The following is a 27,239-nucleotide window of genomic DNA, read 5'->3' as shown; positions in this document are numbered from 1 at the left end:
AGGAGAGAGAGTGCTAAATTCAGAGGACAGTAAATGACAACAGAGGAAGCGTAGACTCTGTCCTCTTTCTAAAAGGGCGATGTGACGAAGGCAGTAAACAGGCTGTGAACAGGCTGTGGGCTCTGAGATTATTTCTTTGTCACCAGCAGAGCCACCAGTGTTGCTGAGCACTGCTGTGGAGCAAATCCTCCTAGAGAGGACTGATTGGATTTTTGTTCCAGGGAGCCTTTTGTGTTAGCAGCATAGGGACTAGATAATAGAGGTTGATGCCACTCTGTCTCTGTGTTATGGCTGGTGGATTGAGTTTTGCTGTGTGTGTGTGTGTGTGTGTGTGTGTGTGTCTGTCTGTCTGTCTGTCTGTCTGTCTGTCTGTCTGTCTCTTTTAACAAACCATATACCACTGTTATTCACAACCTATTGCTTCTTGTTTGCTTTAGACCCTAAAAGATGCTAAATATAGGTGTGCATGGACAATCTGCCGCCAATATGGATACCTGTTACTAATATTAAGTTTTTAACTCTAAGATACATTTTTAATATGAAAACCTGTCACTCTGCTAAATTGTTTATAACAGAATATTCACTCTCACATGCTACACAAACTGCAGTGCAGGTAGTTATACAGTATATCTTCAAGAGAAGGAGAGGGTGGGGATGGGGGAGAGGGGAGGGAAGGGGGTGGGGGTGTGTGTGGGGGGGGGGGGGGGGTTCATAGTTCATAAGAGCAAAGTTCTGTTCACACAGATAAACTAGTTCACAGTCATTTCTTTCATTATTGAAAATGGGAGCTGCTCTGAGCTTTTTGTTTTCAGTAGAACCTCCATCCATCCCCAGCCCCCAAATATTGTCATGATATTACTACAGAATCACAGACGTTACAGATTACTTTTAAAGCTCCCATATATAATAAAATATAAGGTATAAAGTATAGAAAGTATAAAGGGAGATTCCATGTCTTTTTTAATTATAAAGCAGGCCTAGGTGCTATATTGATATTGTCAAAGTATTAAAGTGCTCAGTCCACAGAGAAATGCACACAGTCCGTATTCAGAAAATGGCCCTTAAAACGAGCCGTCCTGTTGCTAGAGCTTCAGAGGGAAGCCTGAGAGAGGGGATGTAAAACTACATTGAGATGGTTTTTGGTACTTAAAATCACAAAAATATCTTTTAGTGGATATCAAAACTTCAAATAAAAAATGGTAAAAGTGTAAAGTATGGCACCCTTACACATTGTGTCATAAAGCGGGACAACTCAAAACAGCTCAGTTTCAGTTTACAAATCCAATTCAGCTCTTTGTACATTTGTTTATTATGCAGAGAATGAAAAAAATAGGTGCTATAAGCTATGGATATTTTACTTGGCCTGCATGAACCAAATTATGCATCAGTTCAAAATCATAAAGTACATTACAGGTTGATAGAGGCTCCACCACTGGCTTTATGACAGCTGCTAGCTGAAAGCTGTGCTATGATTTCAGTTTGCATGGCAGGTACCATGGTAAAATGCAGTTTTTTTTTTCGTGGTTGTCAAACAGCTATTCGGTGTATTACCGTCACCTTCCGGTGGGTTCAAGTTGGTGTTAGTGCATTGCAAACTATAATCAGTTCACTGTTCACCAAAAACATGAGCATGTTTAGTGTTCTCCTCCTTTGTCTCCTATTGTTTATTTTTAATTATCCTCCTGCTCATTTTTCTCCTTATTTTTTAGTGTCTCATTATCCTCCTTTTCTTCAATTTCCATCTTCTTCCTTTCTCTTTTATTCTTCTTTTTCTCTACTTTTGCCTTTCCAACCTTGGTCCTCACCTTGCAAGACTAGATATTTCTCATCTTCTTTTGCATTTTCAGACGTCATTCTTCCTTTTCCATCTCTTCCTTCTCCTCTTCTGCTTCGTGCTTTTGTCTCCCAGCACTATTCTCTTTCTCTGCAAGCTGCGTTCTGAACTTCTTCTTCAGAGCATTGTGTCTGCCAAGCTCCCTCATTCAGGAGGTTTTGCATTTCCTGTGCTCCTCAGCTGGTTTGTGGTCTGTGTGAGCCTTTCAGTGAGATTTTACCTCTTGAGTTGCAGGATTTTATTTTCCCTGTGGTGAAGCTGCTTTCACCATGCCCATCTCCTGCTGGTTTTTGTGCTCTGTGACCTTTGTTATGGGCTCAGATGCCCCTTGTTCCAGTAATAAAAGTCCCATTTATTTATAGACAATGTTAGATGACTTTACAGTATGGATCTACATGAAACTCTCCTGGTTGAATCAATACAAAAGGTAAACAACTGTGTATGCGACTTTCAATCACTAAACAGAAAAAAGGGCCCATTGTGGCCATGAGGGAGTGTTCACACATTATTCCAGGGTGATTAGCCCGACTGTTAACCTTGTAGTCACAGCAGACAAATAACAGGTGCAAACAGTATTGCACCTGTAAACGAGCTGAATCAATTGTATTAGTGTCAATGTTGGATTTCATTTGGATGTAAATGTGTTGACATGTCTGTAGTTCTTTCCACCAAGTGGAAGATATTAGTGCTGACAGAAATTCACCATATCTCCTACTCGGAATTACAAGTTGCAGGCTGAAGCTGAAACTGTTTTCTCCACTTGACTGCTTGTGATTATAGTTTAAAAGTAATTAACTGTAAACATAACATTTGTTACGTAGACCAATGATGGCAAGTTGAAGATTACACTGTTAGTACTACTGATTTTAAAATCTGTATCTTAAAGGAATTACCTCTGCCAAGAAGGTTATTTTTTCATCCATGTATGTTGGTTTAGTTGTTTGTTTGTTTGTTTGTCAGCAGGATTACACAAAAAGTACTGAACCAATTTGTACCAAACTTGGTGGTGTGATGGTGCATGGGCTAGGGAAGATTCCATTAAATTTTGGTGTGGATCCAGTTAAAAGGACAGGACATTTTTCGACACTTTGTTCAATTCCTTAGGAAATAATGTTTGGATCAGACATATTTATGGTGTTGAGATCTATGAGATTGTACAATGTGGCTGGATTGTTTGGCCTTGATGGACATATGCGCTCTACTGAGTGAAATTCTAGTTCACTTTTGGATTCTGGGTCAATTCAGTAACTATAGTGACGTGCTCATGAATTCAATGTACAGTAATACTTAGGATATCTTTGAGAAAAAAATGTAAATTGAAATACAGAACAGGGACAAACACGTGAGCCAGTGTCTCCTCGCATTTCACAACTCTCTAGCAAAATAAATTACAGCAATTCTATATTAATTTGTAAAGAGTATGAATATATGAGGGTAATTTTGGTATCAGAGCAGAGTTCTGATGAGATAATAAGACAATAAATAAGACAATATTCTTACTAGGTTGTTAACATAGCTGAAAGTGAATATTCCTATTTTCATGCAGCTGTGCAAAATCTGATTTAACTTCAACTAACCTTACTGAAGAGGCTGGCGTTGCAGTATTTGTGATATATAAACAAAAACCTTTAGAAGTATTTCATAATGTTAAGAAATAGGTCTGTTTTTCCTTCCATCCAGAAATGTGGACGTTTCTTTCTGGAATACATTTCTAGCCCAGCTTTGCAAACTGCTGAACTGATGATCTATATGAAATTAGGAATAATAGTGCAATATTAGTGTGCATGTAAACATACTGAGCAAGGATTAACATTTCCACATATGCTCATGGTTTTCGACTTTGCATCTTTTCCAACCTAACCATGGCATATATTCCTTATCCTGCACTAGTTGCTGTTTTTCTTCTTCACTGATATAAAAACTGATGGCCTAATTCTTCTATAAGTTCTCCTTTCTTCATCTTGCAGATTCTTTCTTAATTTGAACATGGGCTAATCAAACTATATATTGTCATGCTTTAGTTTATGGTTAATTACATCTTGTCTGTTGGCAGGGCTCAATGATCATGTGTGGCAACTGTAAAATGTATTTAAGTATTATTAAATACAGCCCAGGTAGCCTCTATTTTTTTTCTTTGTTGATAACACAACAACAATGACCATGATGTGGTCACTGCTCTTGTTGGTGCAGCCCTGCTGTGGACTGTTGGCTGAGCTCAAAGTGGTCTAAACAACCTGCTTACACAATCTGCTGGACCTTTTTGTCTAAACAGACTGAGCAAACTTTTTTTTGTCATTTTGAGCTAAGAAGAACTATTATTGAGGTATCTACACTATTTATACAGTTTAAAGACGTTTAAAGTAAATTATTACATAATTATTAAATAAATATAGTTTTAGCTAGCAATAATGAAAAACCTTGTGTACTTTTTGTATTCAAAAAAATGAAATAATCTTTTTTGTAAATATCCCTTGTGTCCCTTTATAAAGGAAAAACACATTATTAGAAAATTTTCATTTTGCCCCTAAATTTCTTGCGCTCCTAAATTTCTCAACTTGAGCCTTGGGAAAAATTATGAACTTCAATCCCTGAGGCGTAGGTACGTTGCCAGGAGATACCTCGCTTCCATGGTCAAGGTCATTATCAGCCGTTTCTCAGTCTGTGCTCAAGTTGCTCTGTCAGATCTATGTGCGAAGTATGTGTACCCAATGTGTGTATGTAGAGTGCTGCATGTATAAATACAGATTTTATACATTACTGATTTCTGTAGGGAAATTGTATTTTTAATTGCCCTGCTTTCACAGGCAGGTCAGCCATTAGGTTCACCTATAGAACAGCAGCCCCAGTCTTTCTCCAGGAAACTTCCACACAGCAGACACTTCAACCCAAGCCCTTTAAACTCAGGACATTCTCCTGCTCATTATGCCACCCTGCTGTCCTGTGCATGAGTGTGTGACTTTGTACTGACCTCTATTGGAGACCAAGGAATGATACAGATAGGTTTCCACAGACAAATTCCAGTCAGCAAGCCAACTGACTTTCAACAGAAATGCTTAGTAAAGTGCTAATGTATTTCGTAGTGCACATCATAAAAGTGTCTAATGTCTAATTTGCATTGAAAAAGAAATATGTCACCAAAACATAGTATGGACAGGAAGTCGGTTTTGAAAGAAATATCAGTGCTTGAAAATAATTGCTGATGTAGGGGTATTGATCAACAATCGTGTCAAACCCATGCAGATATAGTCATTTGGTTTATGGGATGGTAAAAACTGTATTTTTGCACCTTTAAAATCTACCTGTCTCTCAGTGGCAGCAGCCCAGTGAGGACAGAGGTGGACTGTTGTCAGGCTATGTTTCTCAGGCCAACTGATAGCTAGATCTGTCTTGACTGTTTTCTTCCTCACAGAACTAAATTTGAGATAGACTGTGTTTCCCATTGTCACATCAGCTGGCATCCTGCATGTGGATGGCAGAGGAGATGCACGACATGTGACATACAGTGAAACCAGGAATCCTTGGAAGTGTTTGTCCTGGCTGAGGAATATGGCTCGTGAGATACTGTGCTTTTTTTTCTTGTTCGAGCAGAGTGAACCATGGTTCAAGTGGCAGGTAGACTTGAAAGTCAACATAAGTGAACATGATTGCAAGCAATTATTTTGTTTTATCACAGATTTAAATATTTGGGGTCAGCATTATTTCAGCTTTCAAAGATGAAAACGTGTTTGCATTTTGTGCACTAGAGTTTTGATTTGCACTAAGATAAAAAGCTGTTTTTGATATGAATAAAAACATGAAACAGAATCAGGGTACAAGGGGAAAAGCTGCGTGACATAAATACATTTTATTGTACTTTGGAGACTCACAGATCTTTCAACAGAAATTAGAACAAGAGTAATAAAAGAGCAGCAAGTAATTGCAAAAAATAAAAACTAATCAGATGACTCCTGGGTTTTGATGGGCTTATTCAGATGCAGCAGCTGCACCAACACTCTGTATTAAGCTCCAAATCAATCTTAACCTCCGCCAAGTGTACAGTAAGCTGAAGGAATGATTCTGTGGAGGTATTTGATATCTGTGACCTTGGCTATCCTTGACTACTCTGTGTGTGTGTGTGTATGTGTATGTGTGGGTGGGGGTCTGTGTCTGTCTGTCTGGCGGTTAAGTAAAGGCCGCTAGTTATCAGAGCACTTTGCCCCTCAACATGCCCATGTCACCCCACATCTGACCCCACACCCCACCACCATGGGTCCCCCCATCCCCGAGCGAGAAACGAGCTACTGGTTCGCCTGGGTTTTATCGGCTATTATCTGTCAGATGCTGTGCACCTGTGAGCCTGGCTGCCCCTCTGCATGACGGGCGACTGTGGTCTTTCGTCCAATCCCAGCGGCTCCCTGCTGTCAACTACAGCAGCAATGAGAGGTTCTCTGGCTGCCTCCGTCTCTGTCTGACAGCCGCCCTGGAGGAAAGGGTAAGAGAAGCAAAGGGAAGAGAAGGAAAAGGGGGAGAAATACCATTAAGATGAGCTGTATTCCCACAGACCAAAGCCTGCCCACCAGCCATGTGCTGCGGCTCACCTGGCTGCCAGATAAGTGGAGATTAGAGGAGAGGAGACGGTGGAAAAGGTATTAGAGGCATTAGAAAAATTCTCTCTGAAACCTGGGGACAGCCTTGATACTTTTAGGATTTCTTGTGTCGTGTCTGACATTTGATGCCAACGCAGAAAGGGCACAGAGACAGACAGTCCACGCTGCTCTTACACAGACGGGGCAATATGCACTCTTTTATGTATTTTTTACTTGTTTGTTCTCTATTGTTGCTGTTGCCACTGTATAAATTACAGTTTTGTGAGTTCCCTATCTAGTTAGCAGAGAATAACAGGCTGGTGACACTGGCAAGATCAATACAGGTCCGCAGCAGGAGGTAGAGCGGCCCTAATGAACTGAATTGACTGGTGCTGAAATATGATCAGTATTTCTCTGGTGGTCATTATGTTTCTTATGAAGAAGATCAATGTCTCCTGGGTGGATCACAGAGTATACACAGCATGATGGCAGGGCCAGCACTGATACCATTCTAAATACTTAATGAAGGATTTATTCACAATAAGGCTTGCCTGTGTGTGTGTGTGTGTGTGTGTGTGTGTGTGTGTGTGTGTGTGTGTGTGTGTGTGTGTGTGTGTGTGTGTGTGTGTGTGTGTGTGTGCGTGCGTCTTTTTTTCTTCTGTCTTTCTCTTCTAGTCTAAGGTCTTTTTTTTAGGCCTTCAGCATTAGTAACTGATGTGCTTGTATGAGGCTGTGCTGTTCATTTCATGGGCTATCACTTTTTAAATTGGTGAATGCCTTCTTCATGGTTGATTAGTAATTCATGCGGAGCTAATTATGAGGCATAATAAGAGAAAGACTGGTGAGATGCCTCAAAAAATGATAGGATAACAGCATTAACCTGGACTGTAAACAGTTGTGATTGATTGTTGTAACGTGCTGCCTATAAAAGATGTTTACGCCTCTCTGAGTCCGTCATCTTGGAACCAAACACCCATATCTTCATTTTGCTCGGTGCTTTCCTGATCTTAGAGCATCTTTCCAGAAAGTTGCCTTAATGATCCCTCTGTCCCGGCTGTCTAATGCCTGGCATCATTACTTTGCTGGGTCTGGTGTCTGAATGCTGCTGCTCAGGCTGGCAATCGTCCCTGCCAACCATCATCACACGCACACCTGTACCAGCATCTGTCCATTCTGCAGATTGGCACAGGTGCTGCCTTCAGATTGGCTGTCAATGTGCCGTAAAGTTAATGTACACACTTCCAAGCACTATAGTAATTTTTCCAGCTAAATTGCAAGACCTCATCTCATTCTCTCTTTGTGTTTGTTTGTCACACATAAACACACACACACACACACACAAACACATACGCTGATCAGAAACAGAAAGGAGTTGTTTATTCTATATCTGTCCGTCCATCTGTCCATCTGTCAGTGGGAACTCTTTATGATTCCAAGCCCAACGCTGCAATGATGACGTGTGTGCCCGCAGTCTAATTCCATCATCAGCATCATTACTGCTATTATCCCGTGTCTCCCTTTAATGCAGGCTAATGGATGACCAATAAAGATAGATGAGCCTGGCAGTGTGGAGCTAATAGGCAGGACATGATGTCTGGCTTCTGTCCTGACTCCAGTCTTTACCCGATCAACTGCCCCCACAGATAAAACGTAGCTAAAATATTATCTAGAGTTATTCTCTCAGCTTTAAAGAATCATTGTCCCGTCAGATGATTAGCATGCTAATAGTTTGGTTCAAATTAAAGCAGATTTTGTGTATTTGAGTAACAATTAAAAAAAACAAACAAACAAAAAACAGAGCTGATTGGATGTATTAAATAAATAGCAGCTTTGCTTTTAATTGTCAAAATGGTGAAAAGTCAACACACAACTATGAGCAGACAGCATTTAACTGATATTTAAAGTGCTCAAATTTAAGAGCATTTTGGATGTGGAAAGGTCATTTCAGACTTAATGAATGTGGTGCCATCCCCTCTGTAATTACATATGTATAGTGCTATAGATAGTCCTAAAGAGTGTGTGGGTGTGGGTGTGGGTGTGGGTGTGGGTGTGGGTGTGTGTGTGTGTGTGTGTGTGTGGGGGGGGGGGGGGGACTTGCACAATCACATAATTATATATGTTTTGTTTTTTTTCCTGTGAATTGAAAGTATTTTTTCATTCTTTTGATAAATATCCCATTCTTTCTGTCCTTTGTATAATTTGAACAGATCGTTTTGACCTTCCCCAGTTCTCATACTCTAATGAACCAAAGTCAGAAAGTATGAAACTGTACAAGTTTGTCTTTGGTAGACTTCCTGTTTTTGCTTTTATTTCTTATTGTTGCAGACTCCAGGAGACATTACATTCAAACGTATGAAAGTATTTTTAATGGTAGCAAATACTGAAAACACTGAAACAATAAAAAAAGTTCACATCCTCACAGGTGTTTTATGTAAAAAAAACCCAAAAAAAACAATACGTTTAATATCTCATATTTATGTATTGCCAAAATTGACTGAATTTGTCATAACTTTACAGACCTTTGCTTTGTTGGGACATCACTCTCAGAAAGCTGCATGTCATTCCTAAAAGCTACACATTTGGAGCTACTGTAGGGAAACCATGATTTGTAAAAAAGAAAAAAAACTTTTTTAGAATAATTATACAGGTTAACAGATTATGACAGAATCATATTCTTTGCAGGGCCCGAAAACATCTGTAAAACTGGAGGTACTGAACTATACTTGGACCCCACAATGCAAAGCAATGAAACTGAGGTCAAAAACTTAAGCGCGTTAAATAGATAAAATAGATACAGGTTTCAAAGTCATTAAGACAAACAGCGCAGTTACACTGTTACATGCACACAGGCGTTTTCATTTGTTCAGCCTGACTGGACCTCTGTTCAACATGAAGCTTGTGACATGATGTAAAACTTATGGAAATCCTTACATGGAAGGCTGAGCTCCAAATCCAGAAATATAGATTTCTTCTTTTTGAAATTCAGTTAGAAGTTACCTCGAAGGACTTCCTCTACATGTATGTTCCATTCATGTTATCTTATTTCAACATTTCAATCCTGTTCGTTTTGTGTTTATGGTTAGAAAAGGCATATTTATCATCCATGTGTTATAAATAAAGTTGGTTTTAAAAGCTTGTTGTAAGTACAGCTGAATTCTCTCTGCACCGTGGTGTTTTTTCCTGAGTCCTTATGAATTCTCCTTCACATCTTTCCTTGACCTCATGACGTTTTCCATCGAGGTCAAGGAATAGTGGTTAGGAAAGGAGATTATTTTTGACTTTTTTGACCACAGCCCAGTCAAAATGTCTCCTGTGAAAAAGGCCTGAAGGGACTAAGGGGCTGAGAGAGATGTCGCTCAAGCACAGCTTTTACACATGAGTGTGTCGGGTCATAAATACATTTATTAAACCAAGAATATACTACAGTATATAGTATGCCCTCGTTGCATATGTATGTAGTATATTACTAATCATTTTTTAGGCAATCAAGAGAACATTATAATAACAGCTCACATTGATGGAGCAGGGACCAATCAGCTTTACAGTTCATAAATGAAGTTGCAAACCTATAAAACACGTACACAAAATGGTGTGTTCATTCAAGCAATGTGGCCTGGTTGAGGCCGAACAAGAGAGTCCAGCAGTTCAGGGGAGCAACATGGCATGAAATAATTACAGTGAGGAAGCCGGAGTCCATGAGTTAAGCTGTCAGACTTTTCAGAGCTTGGAAATAGTTCTGACAGAAGCTGACATTGTGTATAGTGCATATAAAGACTGCGACTGTAAGGATATTAATTTGTGAAAGCAATGTTTCTGCAAACAGCTCTATAGATTGTGCTTTCAGGAATAACATGATGCATAGAGTAATGACAACAGAGGTAATAAGCAAATGGAAAGGTGATTTTACAAGAAACATACCACTTAATCAAAAGTTGGTGTGAAAAAAAAATGAAGAAATATTACTTAAATGTGTTCAGAGGGCTTTTTGGGAGGTAATATTTAGAAATGATAGAAGTACTGTAAAATTAAATATATCTGGGTAGATCAACTTTTATTGTGTCTCTAGGCAGACTCCAAACTTTGGTGCACCTCTGTGAACTCTATCTTTACGAGAAAGTTGTTGTTCAAACTTTGATTGAACTTCTCCACGTTGCAGGAGTGAATAACATCATGTGGGACTTTCTAATGAAATGGTGTCCCCCTTTAAACGCAGGCCTCTTCAAAGACAGAAAGCTCCAGAAACTGAGCAGCCTTATATTGACAAGTCCAGCCTTGAGGACAGGAGAGCCATTGAACAGAAGCTTAGATTAACAGTAATCCTCTGTTCGACTTGTTCAGAAGCTGCTCAAATCTCGTCTGTCACTCTCACTCCTGTTATAGTTTGTGGGGTCTGCGAAAGTAGCTGTGCATAGATGTATGGAATGACCATGACTCAGCCTCCAAACAAATACAAATTCAATTAAACTTCATTTCTATATTATAATTTATTTTAAAATGTTGCAAAATTTGTGCAAATGTGTTAACAAATGTGTTAAATTTTGACAGTTCAACTTAGCTATTACTGACAGAAGCGTGAACTGAGCTAGTCTCCCAAATCAAAAGCATAGCTGGAAGACTTCCTGTTCACTTCCTGTTCCTGAAAACAGCCTAAAACACAGTAGCTGAAATATAATGGACGGCATTATGTTCTGAGAGTTATTTCCATCTCTCTGTTTGTTTTTAAATTGTCTTGTATACAGACTCTGGGAGCGGTCATACAGTACAGTGAACAAACATCATGAGGAAGATGGCATTTGAAACAGGCCTAATCATAACTAACTAAATGCCTGAAACTATGAAACAAAATATCAGAGAAGAAAAGGGGCTCTATATAGTTCTGCATCAGTTACTTTTCAATTACAGCAGCCCAAGCAGAACGAAATTGTTAGTGTCATTTATCGACTGTGGTGCTCTCCATTAGAGTAACAACTGAGAGAAATCCATCCTGTTGTATAACCACCTGGCTGTCTTACAATAACAAAGAGTTCATGTCTGTCAGCTGGTCTTAAGTCTTTTTGGTGTGATACAAGAAACAGATGAGAAGTGCAAACCAGGAAACACATAAAAGCACACAGAGACCAATGAGATCTGACCAAGCAGGTAATCATCTTGGTGGCTTTTCTCGCTATAGTTGCCTGTGACAATCCCTGAGAAGACAGCCTGAGAAGTAAGGGCTGTCTAAATTTATAAAGGCAACAATGTGGAGTGACTGAAATGTCCCGTCTAATCGCGTAAAGTGATGTTTAAAAACATCTGCCGTTTTGTTTTTAAACATGTTGACGTTTTTATTGGCATTTGTTAATTATATTAAAATCGGACAGAAATGAGGAAACCTCGTTAATATTATAATTAAACACGGGTGCAAGTGAACATTGTGTTTCAATTTTCCAAATAAGTCTAAATTATTTTTGAATACTCGGGCATCTGACCATCTTTTAACAATTAACTTAATGGCATGTCTATTACTCATGCCTTGATCATCAACCCTGGTGATGTGGACCAGGCAAGAGTAGCCGAGCGCAGACACCATCCCCAACCCCCCCTATGTGTATATATTTTTTTTAATACTTTGTGAGGAAAAACTGTCAACCATATCCAAAGTGTAGGACCAAAGAGAAGTAAATAATGTATGCTTTTGTTAGATTCTTTGAAGACGATATGTGCTACGCGTTACCCGTTTCAAATGTGGAAGATTTCAGACCTCTGCACAAAACAGATTTTGATAATCAGAAGGTGTATCTGGTTCACAGAACTGAAGAGAATGGCAGCGCAGGCCAGCCGTGCGAAGCACAGATCCTTGCCCTTGCAGGTAAGTTGCCCTCCTAACACATCAGATTTGCTCATTTTAATGCTGTTTTTCTCTGTCGAACCAAGTAACGTCGCTGTGCGCGGAACTCGGAGATATGTCAAAGTAAATCCCTTTGTCCGATCTGTCAAGACGTGATCAGCTGGAGTCTGACACTGATAGCCACAACAACGTCCTCGGCTGTGGCTAGCTGGATATGCTAGTTAGATATGCTAAGATAAGTTTGGTAGGTAGTTATACCTCTTCGTCAGTGCTTTGCAGATTTTTACATTCACGGTGTCGTGTTCCAGGAGTTAACTCTTTTGTTTCGATAGAGTGGTGCTGGTTGTTTCGATAAATACGTGGCATGCAATCTTAACCAGTCTCAACGGTTGTTTACAACATGGAGCTAACGCTTGCTAGCTTGGTGTGTATTCGTTCGGCGTTAGCATGTTAGCGTTGACGCGCTAGTTAATTGCGTGCAGACGCAGAGATGTCACTACAGTAAAAACACGTCCGACAGCCTGTGGTTGGTGTCTTATCGTATATGTAGGGGTTTTGCGAATGTAGTTGGGACGGTATCCCGAGGGCATTTAGGGTTGCGGTTAGCTTGTTAGCCGGATTACTTGATGGTTTGTGTCACAGAGGGGATGCAGCGCTGCAGTCATCGCCGTGTGTCAGACATCCGTGCACACAACAAATAGCAACTTGTCCGTCAGAAACATGTCAGCGTCATGGCTGTTTCACGACCGGGCACAATGTTAATGTGCATAAGTGTGCAAGTGAAATGATTTTCTTGACATTAGCTGCAGTTACACTCATGTTTGCTCACTGTCGCTTTCTGTGTTCGATCTTTAACAAGCTACATCACTAATCCCAGAATCTGGGCTGCAGGATCGGTCCGACCTGACTAACACCCTCACAGCATCGGTTACGTTAGAGCATCGTATAGCCAGGACGATTTGTATTTCAGTTCTCTGTAACGCTTATTTTTGTAGTTTAGGCTTTAGTTTAGGCTAAGAGTGCTAAAGTTAGTCGAACCTAGCAGAATGGAGAGGCGATACGCCCTCGGCCTGACTAGGACAAATTGGTGAAATAGTACTGTATCCACTGTCAGATTTTTGAAAATCTGTTTAACTTTTTGGAAGCTTCATGGGTTTGTGCCTGTTTGTATTTCTGCATTTCACAGATACAGTAGATGAATTTGAAGACAGTATAATGCAAAAGAAGATGAAAATTCCCAAGATGTCCATCGAGAATTCAGGAAACTCTATTGAGAACAATTTTGGAGAGGAGAGAATGCCACTCAGACATAAAAAGGTAGGCTCAAAGTAAGACAGTAGTTGTGTTATTTTGGAGGGAAGCAGTTTGTACAATTTAATTGAAAGCTCTCTGTAAAGGACTCTTTCTCATCAGGTTGTGAATATACTGACAGTGACACCAGTATCATACCATACATTCACACTGCCCCTTGATCATGTTTAAATGATGCTTATCTATTGATGGCATGGTTTAAAATTGTATGATTCTATAATAACTAATTACAGTCAGCCATGTTTGTACCTGTGGGTGCAAGGATTACTTTCAATTAAGTATCATAATAAAGTATCCCACTTAAATTACTTATTCTACTTTTCTACTTGTCAGTGAGAAAGTAATTTTCTCCTTTTATCAACACTCTGTAAGTATGGCGGCATGTGTCTTGTTGATGTGTACACATCAGTGGTCTTATATTTAAATATTTCTATTAATGATTCAATGTCACATTTCCATAAACTTGGATGACACCCAAAATCCCCCACGCTATTTTTACCATATGCTGGATTAACACAAATTCAGCACTCTGGACAGCTGCCCTTTCACAGACAAATCCTCTGAGCGGCTCATCAAGAAACTCAGTGACTCCTCTCCTCCCAGTTCCTACTGAGATCCACACAGTCAAAGCAAACTGTTTGCAGTCTGTCATTTCATTTTTAGATTCATGTGTGGGTTTTTACATCTGGTCTACCTTCAGAGTGTTGGATGGAATCATATTGAGTCAGATATTTAGTACATTTTCTTACTGATGCAGCAAAGAGATTTGCAAAATTCTGTAAAATATTTTACGGACTCTCCTCCACACATGGTAACTCTTTATCATGTTCATATTCTCAACTTTCTAGTTATTACAATTCAAATTACATTCAACCAGCCTATCCATTCCCTAATTTAATTATTTCCTCAGGCCCTGTCTCAGGACCATGGACGCCCCCTTTCCAACTCCTCCAAGAGCCTGGCAGCAGTAGTGGCTCGCTTAGAGAGAAATGCAGCCAGCACCTGTATGGAGGGCGAAGAGGACCTGGATGATGACCGGCTGGCTGAGGAAGGAGAGGATGCAGAAGATGAAGAGGAAGATATGGATGCAGACCATCAGCAACATCATCACCAGCAGCAGCATCAACAGCATTTGGAGGTGGATACGGATTGTGTGTCTGAGGTAGCTGCAGCCGTGGTTCCTAGAGTCTTGTACGAGGAGCTAGTACACAGCTACAGGCAACAGGAGGAGGAGATGAGGAGGCTGCAGCAGGAATTGGAGAGAACCCGCAGGCAGCTGGTACAGCAGGCCAAGAAGCTGAAGGAATATGGCAGCTTGCTGACAGAAGTCAAAGAACTGAGGGACTTCAACAGGAGGCTGCAAGACGTACTTCTTATGAGATTAGGCAGCGGTGAGAGAGCATGTATACCAACATACAAACCATTATGTTTAATAGTAACCTTTAACCCGTCACTAGTCACTTTGAGAAAATGTCACAGTCTATCAAAGCTAAGTCAGTGGGTATGTACTCTAAGTATGAATGCTTCTGTAGAAGTAAAACTGCAATCCAAAGGCACACAACATTTAATCTTAGAAAGTCAGTGCTGGACTGTAACATCTGTGTACCCAGGAATTGCTAGAGTAAGAGGACGTGTGTCGACACATTATAGTCAGTGTTAACTGTAAGTCCTTTCTTTTTTCTGAGATAGCAAAGTGACCACAAGGTCTATTTAGTATCTCTTCTGGTCCTTTGGATTACATCACATAGTCTTCATTGTAGGTGCTCAGATTTTCATTTTAAGGATTTCTTGCTTCATTTTGGCTTGCTGCGCTGAGGTTCAAAGTTTATTCTTGTCCTTGGAAATCTAGATACACACACAGTTCTAAGTGGAACTAAACTACATCAAAGTTGAGTTTAGATGCCCACATAGTGTGGCTGATATTTGCATGTTAGGTGGACGGGTGGACTAGAGATTTGAGTGACCAAGTCCTCTAATATGATCTAAGAATTGATATAGACAGTAATGCTAACTAAGCCACTTGCTCTGAATAGGGGTAAAATTCTCATTAGTCTGTAGTTTCTGTAGATTACAATTAGCAAAAATAAAGTTTTAACAGTTAGACACACAACACTGAGATTATAATCCATCAGTAGGATTTTAATGGGTCCAACCCACTAAATTCTATGCAGGAAGTTGAATGAAAGGCGCCATAGTTGGTGATTGATGAAGTGTGATTAAAAGTGGTGTCATCGCAGTGCACAGCAGGGTACAAAGAAGAGCTTTGCCAGATGCTGGTGTTAACCTCAGCCCCACTATAGATCTGGACAGAGGCGCCTGGCTACTGGCTAGACCATCTAATGGACAGGCTAAAGATTAGAGCACCCTGGGGTGCTGTCTGGTAGGGGATGGAGTGCTCTAACCGATATTAAAACTCATCAGCGACATTGGAGCTTAGAGTGGCCAGTCACCAAGCCAGCTTAGTTACTGGGCTAAAATAACCTCCTGCCTTGAGGCACATAACTGAGCCTAAGGCAGGAAGCAAGGAAGTAAGCAGGTAGGCACTGTTCCAAATGGGTACAGGTGCATTAAGATGCAACTGGCTGTTTACACCTGGCACAGTGTTCAGTGTTATTGGACTCTGCTCTGCTTTAGTGTCATCCTCTATTGTTTACTAAAGTTGACTAGCAGTCGATGGATGGCCTTTGACCTCAGCTCAGTTTAAAGTGTGGATTTATTGCTTGTATCTCTGTAATGTCTTGATTGTATTTTCAGAGCCTATGCATGACAATGGTACTCAGACAATCAAAGCTGAAGTGGTTGAACCCATTGTTGAGGCCCAGGAGACATGCAGAGAAGAAGCCAACACCAGTTCCAGCTACTCACCCTCACCTCGAACAGTATACACCTGCAATGATGGAAAGGTAAGAGACACTTCAGTTAGATTTTCATGATCCTCTCCAGCTGGCATGTGATTTCCACCTTTTCAACTGCTTTGTTCCATTTTTCATAGTGCGATAACATGTCTGTCTATCTGCTACCAAGCCTTCCATGTGGTCTTTGTGATGTTCCCTGTCTGTTCTCATCTCCTTCATCTTTTTTTTTTTTTTTTTGATGTGTATTCTTGAAGGCAAAATCATCCATCCAAATGTAAACAAAAATGTAGCCCCAGTGCTTGAATTCAAAACACAGGAATGAAAGATGCCATCACTCAAACATTGATTGACAGGCTTTTAACCTAGTCCATCAGAAAACAAATTAATCAGATGTTTTCTGATGCTGTTCAAGGCTTGTTAGTGATGTTAAGCCACTCATCTGTCAGCAGTAAAATAGGCCTGCATTTTCAGTTAGGATCAATGCAGAAACATCTTGTATGTTTAATTTTTATTAGGGATGGGATTTGATAAGATGTTATTGATACCAAGGCCATTATAGATTTTGCTTATCTGTCCAGTTCTTTAGTGATTCCCTTAATGATTTTCCGATCACTTTTCTGTGTAGAAAAAGTGGCCCTACACAGGTTTTTGCCACACCTTCACACTTGACTTAGCTTTGACCAAGCAATAAGCCTATAGGCTATGACTGAAACTTTATTATTCATTTTATCAGGGCCCATTCAAACGGGCTTCCACAGATTTCCTTTAAGGAAAGTTTCAAGTATAAGATACTATTTATACTATAGCTTGGCTGAATACACGATAGTTGTTATTTTCTTAGGGATGTGCATCCATATTGCCCAGTATGCCCAGCTGCTCAACATTTTAAATTCAATATTTAATCAATAGTCAGTGTCAATCCATCTTGCATTAGTCCTGAGTTGTAACTAAACCTTGACTGAGAGACTAGATGTCTTGTTTTAAAATAACATGGCCATATATTGTCAGGATTGGTCCCTGCAGAGGTTGCTGCTGGAAAGCACAAATTTCATTTGGTGCATGCACATACGGACGTGTGGTCAAGTGCGACACAGTTATCTTTTCCAAGCTACAGTTTATAAACACGTTGGTGTTTACAAGCATAATAAATAGTTGTATTTTACTTTTACTTTTACTTATCAGGCCCAAAGTCAAACAACAACCCTGCAAGTGGCTGGTGAGCAAGACACAGACAGAGCAAGAGATGAACTGCCCATCTGTTAGAGAGACAGACAGACTAGAGAGCGATGTACTGCAAGCTAACACTTAGCGCTACTGTTATTTGTTGAAATCAAACTTGGAGAGGAAAGAACAAGTTTATCTGATTGCTGTTCCAACAATTCACTCTCATGGCGTTTTTCCTCTTTTTGTGACCGGGATACTTCGGCTTCATCCTCTCAGCAGTTGTAAACATTGACAACCACTTCAACGCAAGGGGGAGGTGGGGTCCTTGTGTAATTTGCAGAGCCCATACACAACTTGCTTAGTGAGCGTGTCGGCCTGCCCGGCTCTGACAAAGTTATATTGTTCGGTTATATATTTCAATATCCCTTCAATTTATATTGTCAAACTTTACATTACATATATGGCCTTTAAACCTTCACTTGTAGATAATCCCAATAACCCCTGTCACCATTTGAGAGTCCTAAACCCTTCAGTTCCTTCTCTCTGTAAATCTGGCTCTCTGACTGTGGGTGGCCATGGGAAGCAGTCTAATTCTGTAGGAAATGCTATATTTCCTCCTAACACCAGTGGACCTGGGAACATGCCGTCATAGCTGATCAGTCCTTTCCCCCTGGCTGCCCTATCCTAGCAGGTAAACAAGGTTGAGAAGATTATTATTGTTCCTGCAAGCCCAGCCAGCATCATCAGTGTTTATTAGCCTGTTAGGGTTCTTTACTCCCCCCACTGCTGTAACTCAACTGGCGTCCTGTCTCTGATGACAGGGGGGGAATTGGTACTACAAGCTCTGGGGCCTGCAGCCACTTGAAGCGTGAAGAACACTTGCAAATTAGAACTCTCCTACATCAGGGACCCAATATTAATTATTTGCACGAGAGGAATTTAAAGTGACTGACAGGTTAGCCCTAGTGAGAGCGCAAGAGGGGGAAGAAGCAGAAAAGGAGGACGAGAGATAGAGAGAGTGAGATAAACGAGAGCAACAGGGAGGGAGGATGAAAACAATCTTGTCTAACTTGAGGGCAGTAAAAAGCTTGTCTGCTGGCTGGGGGCCTAAAGCACATTAGCTGCACAGGGAAAAGCCTTTTGGATGCTAGCCTAAAGACTTTACAGTGATAAGAGAGCAGAGAAGGGAAAGGGAGTCACATATGCCCCCTGCTGCATTAGCTCACCTAGAAGACCAGGGCAGTCTGCCTAGGCTGGCAATCGGCTTGGAGTGTTTGGTGCAGGCTTATGCAACATGCAGCGACAGTGTGTAGAGAGCTACAGGCTAAGTTCATAGTGGAGGTAATCCAGGCTACAAGCAGCCAGTGGCCTGAGCTTATTTATGTATCCTAGTTGGTGAAAGTGGTGCTTCTTGGGATTTGCAATTTGGTCTAAGCGGGAGCTCGTTAAGATGTGTTCTTCCATCACTCTCTATGATCTGCCTTGTCCATTTAGATTTAGAGGGTTTTACACATGCATGGAGCATTTCAGATTGATGAAACCAGATATGGATCCAACAGCACCTAACACAAATCTCCTATACAAGTGGGTGGTCTGCATCATAACAGAGGGATAAAATGTATTATTGATTTTGCCCTGTAAATGTATTGTTTTCCAGTAAAAACCGATGCCTCAAAGTATGGCAACAAATAATAAATTAATAATAAATTCATTAAGTTGAGTTTGTTTCTGTCTCTTGCCAACTAACTTCTCTCTTGTTTGATGGACAATTACATACATTTTATTTTAACATCAGTGGCATAAAATGAAATTGCTACCCCCACTCCAGATCTGATCAACCGATCTGAAGGCTGATATTCTAGCATCTGTTCTGATAATAAGATCCAGAAGAGAAGGACAAGATCCATTTTTTTCATTTCCAAGTCTCTCATGGGTTTTTAATTTTTAAAATTTACTTTCATTAATTTAGTTTTTTTTAATGTTTTATTTTAAATAATCCTTACCGCAGCAGCCTGGGGTTCGAATCTGACCAAGTGTTGAGTAGATGAGACTGTCACATGCAGAGTAGTGCTTTGTCTGCTAAAGTGTATCAACATGTTAATTTAATTGTTTTTTTTTTAAACTGTGCTGATCATAGACAGTTTTTATTTTGTCTGGATAAATATTTGTATCTTTAGCAGACTATAGATTTTAAAATGTTGAATGGTGCTCACAGTGGTATTTACACCTCTCCTCTCTGCAGGTGCACCTCGGTGGTGGAATTTGGGTAGAGGAGGAAAAGTGGCACCAGCTGCAGCGGACCCAGGGTGACTCCAAGTTCACAAAGAACCTGGCTGTAATGATCTGGGGCACAGAAACCCTCAAAAACCGTAGTGTCACAGGAGTGGCCACCAAAAAGAAGAAAGATGCCCTGCCCAAACCTCCACTGTCACCCAGCAAGCTGAAAATCGTCAGAGGTAAGGTTCTTAGACTTCAGGTTTAAACCCATAAAATCAAAATTGTGAGAGAGATCAATCTGTGTTCTGAATGACCTCTTGTAAGCTGAGACAAGTTGGAAAACATCAGGTACAGAACAAATGATTTTCTTTGCTCATGTTGCCTTTCAATCATTGAAAAATATTCATTAGACACCAGATGAAGATAAGATCAGCAATTTTTAATTCAGTGTAGTCTGACAGCTAACACTAACTCCTTCCCCAGAGTGTCTCTACGACAGAGTGTCTCAAGAAACAGCCGACAGTGCAGAGATTACACAGAGATTATCCAAAGTGAACAAATACATTTGTGAAAAGATAATGGACATCAACAAGTCCATCAAGAACGAGGAGCGGCGGGAGTCCAAGCTGCTCATCAGACAGACAGTCAAGATGGAGAACTTCACCTACGATGGCATGTAGTGATCAACTGTTGTCACACCAGCGCCTTCTGCCCCCCCCCCCCCATGGTCTGCAGGATGTTAAGGGGACTTGATATGAGTTGGGGGATGTTTGTCACAGTTTCAGGAGCACTTGTATTCCTTTGACACATTGGATTGGTTATTATGTGAAATGTTTAAACAAATAGTACCCTTCCCAGGTCCCTACAGAACAACCATCACCTTCCTCAGTGCCCAGTTTCATCATTGGCTGTCAGACAGCTTTACCCACCAGTCGGAAGCTGATGTGAGCTCACGTGAACTACTTTGATATGAGCTGGTATGAGTGTTTTTATAAGCTTTACAGTGGAATTGGTACAGAGACATGGTTTATTGAGGTGTGTGCATTTGTGTCAAAGGAGAGATTAGATGTGATTGTTAAATTAATTTATTGTTCTGTGTCAGAACATAATTTTAAGTCATTAAACTTTTAAAAAGTAAGAGGTTATTTCCCTAGACAAAGTCTTCTGATGCTATAAAGATGATGATGATGATGATGCTAGCTTGCATTCGATCTTAGACACGTGGATGGTTAGATGTTTTGGTGACTACCCAATAACTGTAGGTTCTTGGTGTTTGCTGTTTGTACTTACTGCATTGAATGGGACATTAGTGTCTCAAATGCACAAGTCTTAATTAGTACCAGCAATATTGCATTTTGCAACAGATTCTGTTGCTCCAAGAGATTAACTATGAGTATGTGCTCCCCTTAACTGTAGGTCAATCACAACACATTGTTTTATTAAAAAGAGGGCTTACTGGGTTTAATGGGAAGTATGACTCTAATGTAGAGTCTATAGTGATATATCTGTTTTGTTTTTTATGTTGACCTTTTAGTTATGAACGTTTGCCATCACTGAGAGAGCACGAGGAAAGGTTTTGATGGCATGTTCCTGAGTTACTCTTAATCTAACATGTCACTTTCAGACAATTTGACTGTTTAATGAGTTGTAGTGGTACAGGCATGTTGATGCCTAGAAAGGCCTTAAATGGATTTGGCAATCACCAGGGACTGTTATGCCCCTGGGTTTTCTAGTAAGCTGTGATTGTAAATGTATAGTAAGCTGAAGTGATGAAGCTTCACCCTGCACTTTGCTGTGAGAATGTAAGAGGTGGCTAGGTACTATTATCTGTGTGATTCACACCATTAAGTTGAGCTGGGCCGGGCTACTTTCTACCCCCTCTCCTGTTAAAAGATGCTGGGCTGCACAGGACAATGTGGGCAGGAAAATCAGAGCGCAGCTCTGCACGGTTCAGGTCATCTTCATGTGGAAGCAGTGTTAGCTGTGGGTAAAGCTGTCTGAAAAAACTGTTGAGCTGTTGAAGTTGTCTGGGCCTGGTGAACCCTATAATAACCCCCTCTTTTTTAAGCCATGCCACTGGGGAATAAAGTAAGGTCGCTCCAGTGACAGCTTCCTCTGAGCTATGCCATCAGAACTTTGAAAACTGTCCTCTTTTTCTTGTATGTTTTTTTTTAAATGTTTTTTTCTCTCCAGTTGTTTTATTGTTTTGATCCAAAATGGTTTGTGTGGCTGTCTGCAGGCTGGAACCTAAATGCTGCAGATTGAAATCTCAACTGTGACCTAGCTGTGGCTAACTGTGAATCTGCTGCAGAGCTGCCTATCAAGCCTTTCTCCTCTTCACACTCTAGGTTCTTGTTTGTTTGTTTGTTGGGTGGTTTATTTCTCTCTATCATTTTGTCTTTCTTGGTTTTTATTATTTCAAAGTTCAGATCAGCCTTTTCAGCTACCTTATGTTTTGGAGATATTTTAGTGTACATAAAACACATCTTTTTATTTTTTCCACCAAACATGGATATTTCAGTTTCCTGTCATGTTACATGTTACAGTTTTAAAGGTTCTGGTCAAGTTTTGATTTAATTACTAATTAATGTTGTAATTCCGTGTTACCTGACAATTTGTTGTTTCTTTTTACACTTCCATATTTTTATTTGTTTCATATGAATTGTTGGCTTTAAGCTTGGTATTGTATCCAAACGTAGATCAGTGAAATCTACAAATGAAAAAGATTTCTCCCTTTCTTAGCCAAAGTGATCTCTATGGAACAGCAGAGACAAGACTTTCCTTAAAATAATATTTTGACAGAGCCCATACATCAAGCTACATTCACAACTTGATATTTGATAAGCCTCACTTAGAGTCTACCTTCTAATTACCTGCCACAGTAAGTTGAAAATCTGTATTGTTGAACCATTGTACTCCAGCAATTGAGAAGCAGTAGTTAGATCGACACAAATCATTTACATTGAATGCACTTTAAACTTCTGGGCAATTTCTTCAATCTTAAAGAAATGTATTTGTGGTATTTGTCCTTTTTTAAATGTCTATATAGATTAAGGCCTAACAATCATTGTATTATCATGAAGCACCTTAGAACATGGTTTTGGTTTATTGTTTTTTTATGGCAAGAATTAGTTTGTTTTTGCCAGTCAGATCTGCCCCTGACATGGCAATGGTCCACAACAAGCTTTATAGATTTAATACTTCGAAAATTAATATTTGAATCTTTGGAGAGTTATTTGCTGGGCTCAGAAAACCAGATTTCCACATGTTAAGCTATGTTGAAACTGGATTCTATATCTCCATCATGGCCCTAATGAACAATAAATGGCTTACTTCACAAACTGACAAGCAAAAGTCAGCAACTGTTCTATCAACTTGCTTGGTTTTCAAGCCCAAAACATGATTCACCAATCTGGAGATTTTTACCTATGAAATGTGCAAGATGACTGGAATATGTGCTTTAACTTGATGTGTCAAGATGCTGGTTATGTATAGATATGACTTATATAAAGATAATTGTGTATTTTTGCAAATGAGTGGTAATTGTAAGCCAAAGTATTGAATGCTGAGATCAAGGTAAAGAAGGGGGATGATGCTGACTTATGAATCAGCAGGTTTGCACAAAGAAAATGGCCCATGCCAAGGTAACAGAGCTTAGTGAATCTTAAGCCACCAGAATGGTGACATATTATTGATATATTTTTTTGAGTTCCTAAAAACAGTTTTTTGTTTTGTTTTTCCCTGTACAAAGCAACATGTGAGGTTTACATGCGCTAGCATGTGTTGAAAATACATGCCATTTAAAAGAAAGAAAAGATTTCTGTTGTGCAAAGCAACCTTGCTGAAATTCTGACACATTGTCGTGTATTGTGTTTGTATTTGTTTCTTTGTTGTTTGATGCCAAAAGGGGTGTGGTTTAAAGGCTGGTTTCCTAGAGCGTGATTAAGCCTAATCCTTTAACTAAAACCATCTTTAGTGGATGAAAGCTGTATGGAAGTACTGTTTTTAACCCAAATTTGGCTTAATCTGTGATGGCAAAGTCAATCTCTATCAAATGTACCAAGTCATTTGCAGAGGCGCAGTTTGGGATTTTGCAGCATACTAGTAACATACACAAATACATAACCTGGCAGAGCCATTAATGGATACTATAGGTTAGTTTGGCTCTGTTACAACACCAGACCTTCTAGTACTCTCACTGTCACACTCAAGTAGCGATAGGGAAAGTAATTTTGCTCGCTCTGCGATCCTCTTCTTGTGCCACCTCTAGGTCATTAGTTTCCTGACATTTATATGGATTGGATTTAAAAATTCACATGTATCAAGATAATAGCAAATCCTGTCCTCCTTGCTTGCTGTTTTGACGTATGTTGTGAAAACTTGTCAAAGCTTCAGAAGTGAGGGAGCTTTATGTTGCTTTTTGACAGTTTGATTGGGGAAAAAGAGATCAGTTTCTCTTCACTTTGTGGAACAAGATAAATGGCTTCATCTCACAGTTTTTGTAAGTGTACACAAGATACATTACTATTTGAGCCTCAGATACAATGTCAGACTTACTTCAAAATGAGTCAAATGGGAGGAACACATTGTTAGGCCTATATTTTTCTTAAGGTATCAGTAACTTTGTATACAATCCACAAACCGGTTCTACTTCATCTAACTTCACCGTCCTACCTCATTGTTACTCTGGTGTTTGTTTGTCAGTGACTGTAAACTATGTGTGTATATTAAAAAAATCTATAGGAAAAGGTATACCTGGTTACTCTCAATATGTATAGCATATAAAACTTGTAAAACACCTCAGTACACAAATATCATTCTTAGGAGAAATCAGTTTTATTACCTGCTTAAAGATGCTGCTGTAAAGGGGTGTCTGCGTGAGGGGTCGTCTCTGAATATATCTATCTTTGCTCTTTGCTATGTTGTGCAGTTGATCAGTGGTTGTGTTCTGTCTCCGTATTGCATTCTGAGATTTTTACTGGTTGACGGTGCTACCAGCAAACAGTTCAAAAACTGATCTATTGGACCTCAAATGGTGCTGTTTTTCTATGTTTTTATCCTCATACAGCTATGTTTTATTCAGGTGTGTCAACCGCCACTATCCCCTCAGCTAATCAAATTTTAAGCCAAAATATTTCGCAAAACTGATAACCCTGCTATTACTGTATCAACTATATGCTATCCATCCAAATATTGTAGATAGTGATTATATCCTCAGCTGTGAGTTTCAGAAGTACCTCAGAACTTACTGATTTTCAATGGATGCATCCGCTTCTAGGACCTGTTGTCTACCAATATTACGTTGTTGCAGTGTATTTTCAGAAATATGCATTTTTACTGGTTAGATCAGGTTACACTATGTATAGTACATGGATATTAGCCCACACTCAGATGACCATTTAAATTTAAAGGATACCACTGTTCACTGGTTGCATGCCAGGTTGTCATAAAGGAAATCTCAGTTGGACTGGGTAGTGCATGTTACAGTAGAAGAGGTCCTCGGCTTAACATAAAAAGAAAAAAAGATTTTTTTTTTTTTTCTTTTAAGTCAAAGTTAAGTCCAGTTTTTGTTTTTTACAGAAGATGGATTCCATTGGTAATTCTAGTTTATGGTGGAAAAACAGAAGTTATTACAAGTAATTTTGGGAATAAACAAACTAGTGCCCCGTCTGGTTGAAAATGAAAATTGTCAAAAATATCATGGAAATCACTGAGAGTCCTCAGGGTACATTCACGAAGACTGTTGGGAGTTTCAGCCTGTCTGTTTTGGATGATTAATTTTATCTAGTTACCATTTTAATCTGTGATTCCCCACTTGTATCTCTTTGTCTCTCACTGTAGTTAAAATAATTTAAATGTACTTTTCTGTGTTAAAAATGAATTTATATATGAATCTAGCAATTTGTGCATGATTGACTTACTGTGAGCTAGAGTCATAGATACGGCATCATACAGTGTCTGGACTGGCTTAATTATACAAAAAAGTGCATTATATTTTCTTTTACCCTGTGAAGTCATACCAATGGAATCTTTTCTGCGCCAAAGTGTTTGCAGTATGTTGAGTTTTTTTGGGGGGTGGTTTTCTGTAACTGTCAGTATGTATGTATTTGTTTTCTTGTGTTTTTTTTTTTTACTCTGATCATGTCTGTGAACATGAAATGTTTCTGGGGAATTCCTCTCTACTGTGAGCAGTGTGTGTTCAAATACACAGAATTTGGTTTAATGGAAGCACTTAAGCCATTCATTGGACTGTTTCATAATGGTTCAATTGTAAGCTTTGCTCTGGTCCAGGGAATTGACCCACAGAGTTTTGTGTGTAATTGAATTCCTATGCAGGTGTTGAGTAGTAATCACCTGGTACCACATCACTGTTGGGTGGGGGGCCAGCCAGGGAGAGAGATGACTGGAGAGTGTTCAAACCTTTGAATGTTTCTGCACAGCCTTGAGATTGAGTCAAAGGGGAGAATGGCGACATGACAAATCTGTACACAACTATTACATTTTCACACTCATGGAGTTGAACTAAACTGAGCTATACAGGGCTGCTTGGGTATATACCTGTCTGTAATAGTTGTAACTGCATTGCAATGATCATTAGGGAAAGACAGGGTTATTACTGTATGGAGTATTTCCAGCTGGTATGATAATGTGAAAAGAATTTAAAGACTATTGCAGTAAAAACTCCCTCAACCTACTTCAGCCTCCCAGAGGCACAACCCTACATTTACAGAAAATGTTATAAGTATATGCGATAGAGAGTGTACATGTCTTTGCTAAACCGGCCACACCTCTGCTATGCGAGCAAACTCTTTGACGCTTAGCATCCTGTTCTGTGTTTTCTCTTGCTGCATTCAGGAACACCTGTCTAATGTATAGATAAACGGAAATAAATCCAGACTTTTATTCTATCAGCACAAACCTCTTGTTGTCCCTTTTGTCATTTCTTGCCTCATGTTCTTTTGTCAAAATAAACTAAAAGATGAAACTTATGTTGGAAACTAAAAGCCAAGGTTAAAACCACACTGGACCTGTGTTTTTATTTTTAATCATTTTTCAGTGTGGAAATTATTCTTTCCATACAGCACTGATGATGCCTTTGCCTGCCGTTTGTCTTGGAAAAGTTGAGCGAAGTTGAAGGTTGTGGACCCAGTGAATACAATCACATATAAATTGTATCAAGAAACAAAGATTTTTTTGCAATTTGTTTTGCTGCTTTCTTAACGGAATCGTTCAATATTTTCTTATTTGAGAAGCTCAATACCATTGTCATATCTTAATAGAAAATATGAAGCTACAGCCAGCCCCCAGGTAGCTCAAAAACTAGCATTTCTCAACCTTGCTAGTTAACATGTTCTATATTGTTTGTTTAATCCAGATAAAAACTGAAGCATAAAAACAGTGAATTAATGGGAGAGTTCAGTGCCAGATTTTTTTTTCTTTTTTTTTTTTTTGGACTGGGAACAGTA

The 27,239-nt window shown here is 39.6% G+C and overlaps 2 protein-coding genes across 6 annotated transcripts in view; both read left to right on the top strand.

The window, feature by feature from the left end:
- bend5 (BEN domain containing 5) overlaps nt 1-26,691 on the top strand; it is a 34,397-nt gene extending 7,706 nt beyond the window's left edge. The window contains exons 2-7 of one of the 4 annotated variants that reach the window (XM_071487776.1): nt 12,189-12,247; nt 13,413-13,543; nt 14,448-14,928; nt 16,292-16,440; nt 19,799-20,012; nt 20,257-26,691. In XM_071487776.1, coding sequence (XP_071343877.1) covers nt 13,442-13,543; nt 14,448-14,928; nt 16,292-16,440; nt 19,799-20,012; nt 20,257-20,453 — 1,143 coding nt within the window. In that variant the 5' untranslated portion in view covers nt 12,189-12,247; nt 13,413-13,441 and the 3' untranslated portion in view covers nt 20,454-26,691. Of the gene's footprint in view, nt 1-9,205; nt 12,248-12,272; nt 12,471-12,491; nt 13,314-13,412; nt 13,544-14,447; nt 14,929-16,291; nt 16,441-19,798; nt 20,013-20,256 lie in introns of those variants that run through there. The other 3 variants (XM_071487775.1, XM_071487778.1, XM_071487777.1) reach the window with 3 other exon arrangements.
- The window catches only part of agbl4 (AGBL carboxypeptidase 4), a 270,269-nt gene that overhangs the window by 183,915 nt on the left and 59,115 nt on the right, over nt 1-27,239 (top strand). The gene's annotated exons all lie outside the window — the stretch shown is intronic.

The sequence above is a fragment of the Trachinotus anak genome, unplaced genomic scaffold (assembly GCF_046630095.1).
Source record: "Trachinotus anak isolate AG129_WGS33_773 ecotype Australia unplaced genomic scaffold, CSIRO_AGI_Tana_v1 ptg000010l, whole genome shotgun sequence".
NCBI lineage: Eukaryota > Metazoa > Chordata > Actinopteri > Carangiformes > Carangidae > Trachinotus > Trachinotus anak.
This window is presented reverse-complemented; position numbering and strand designations above follow the sequence as displayed.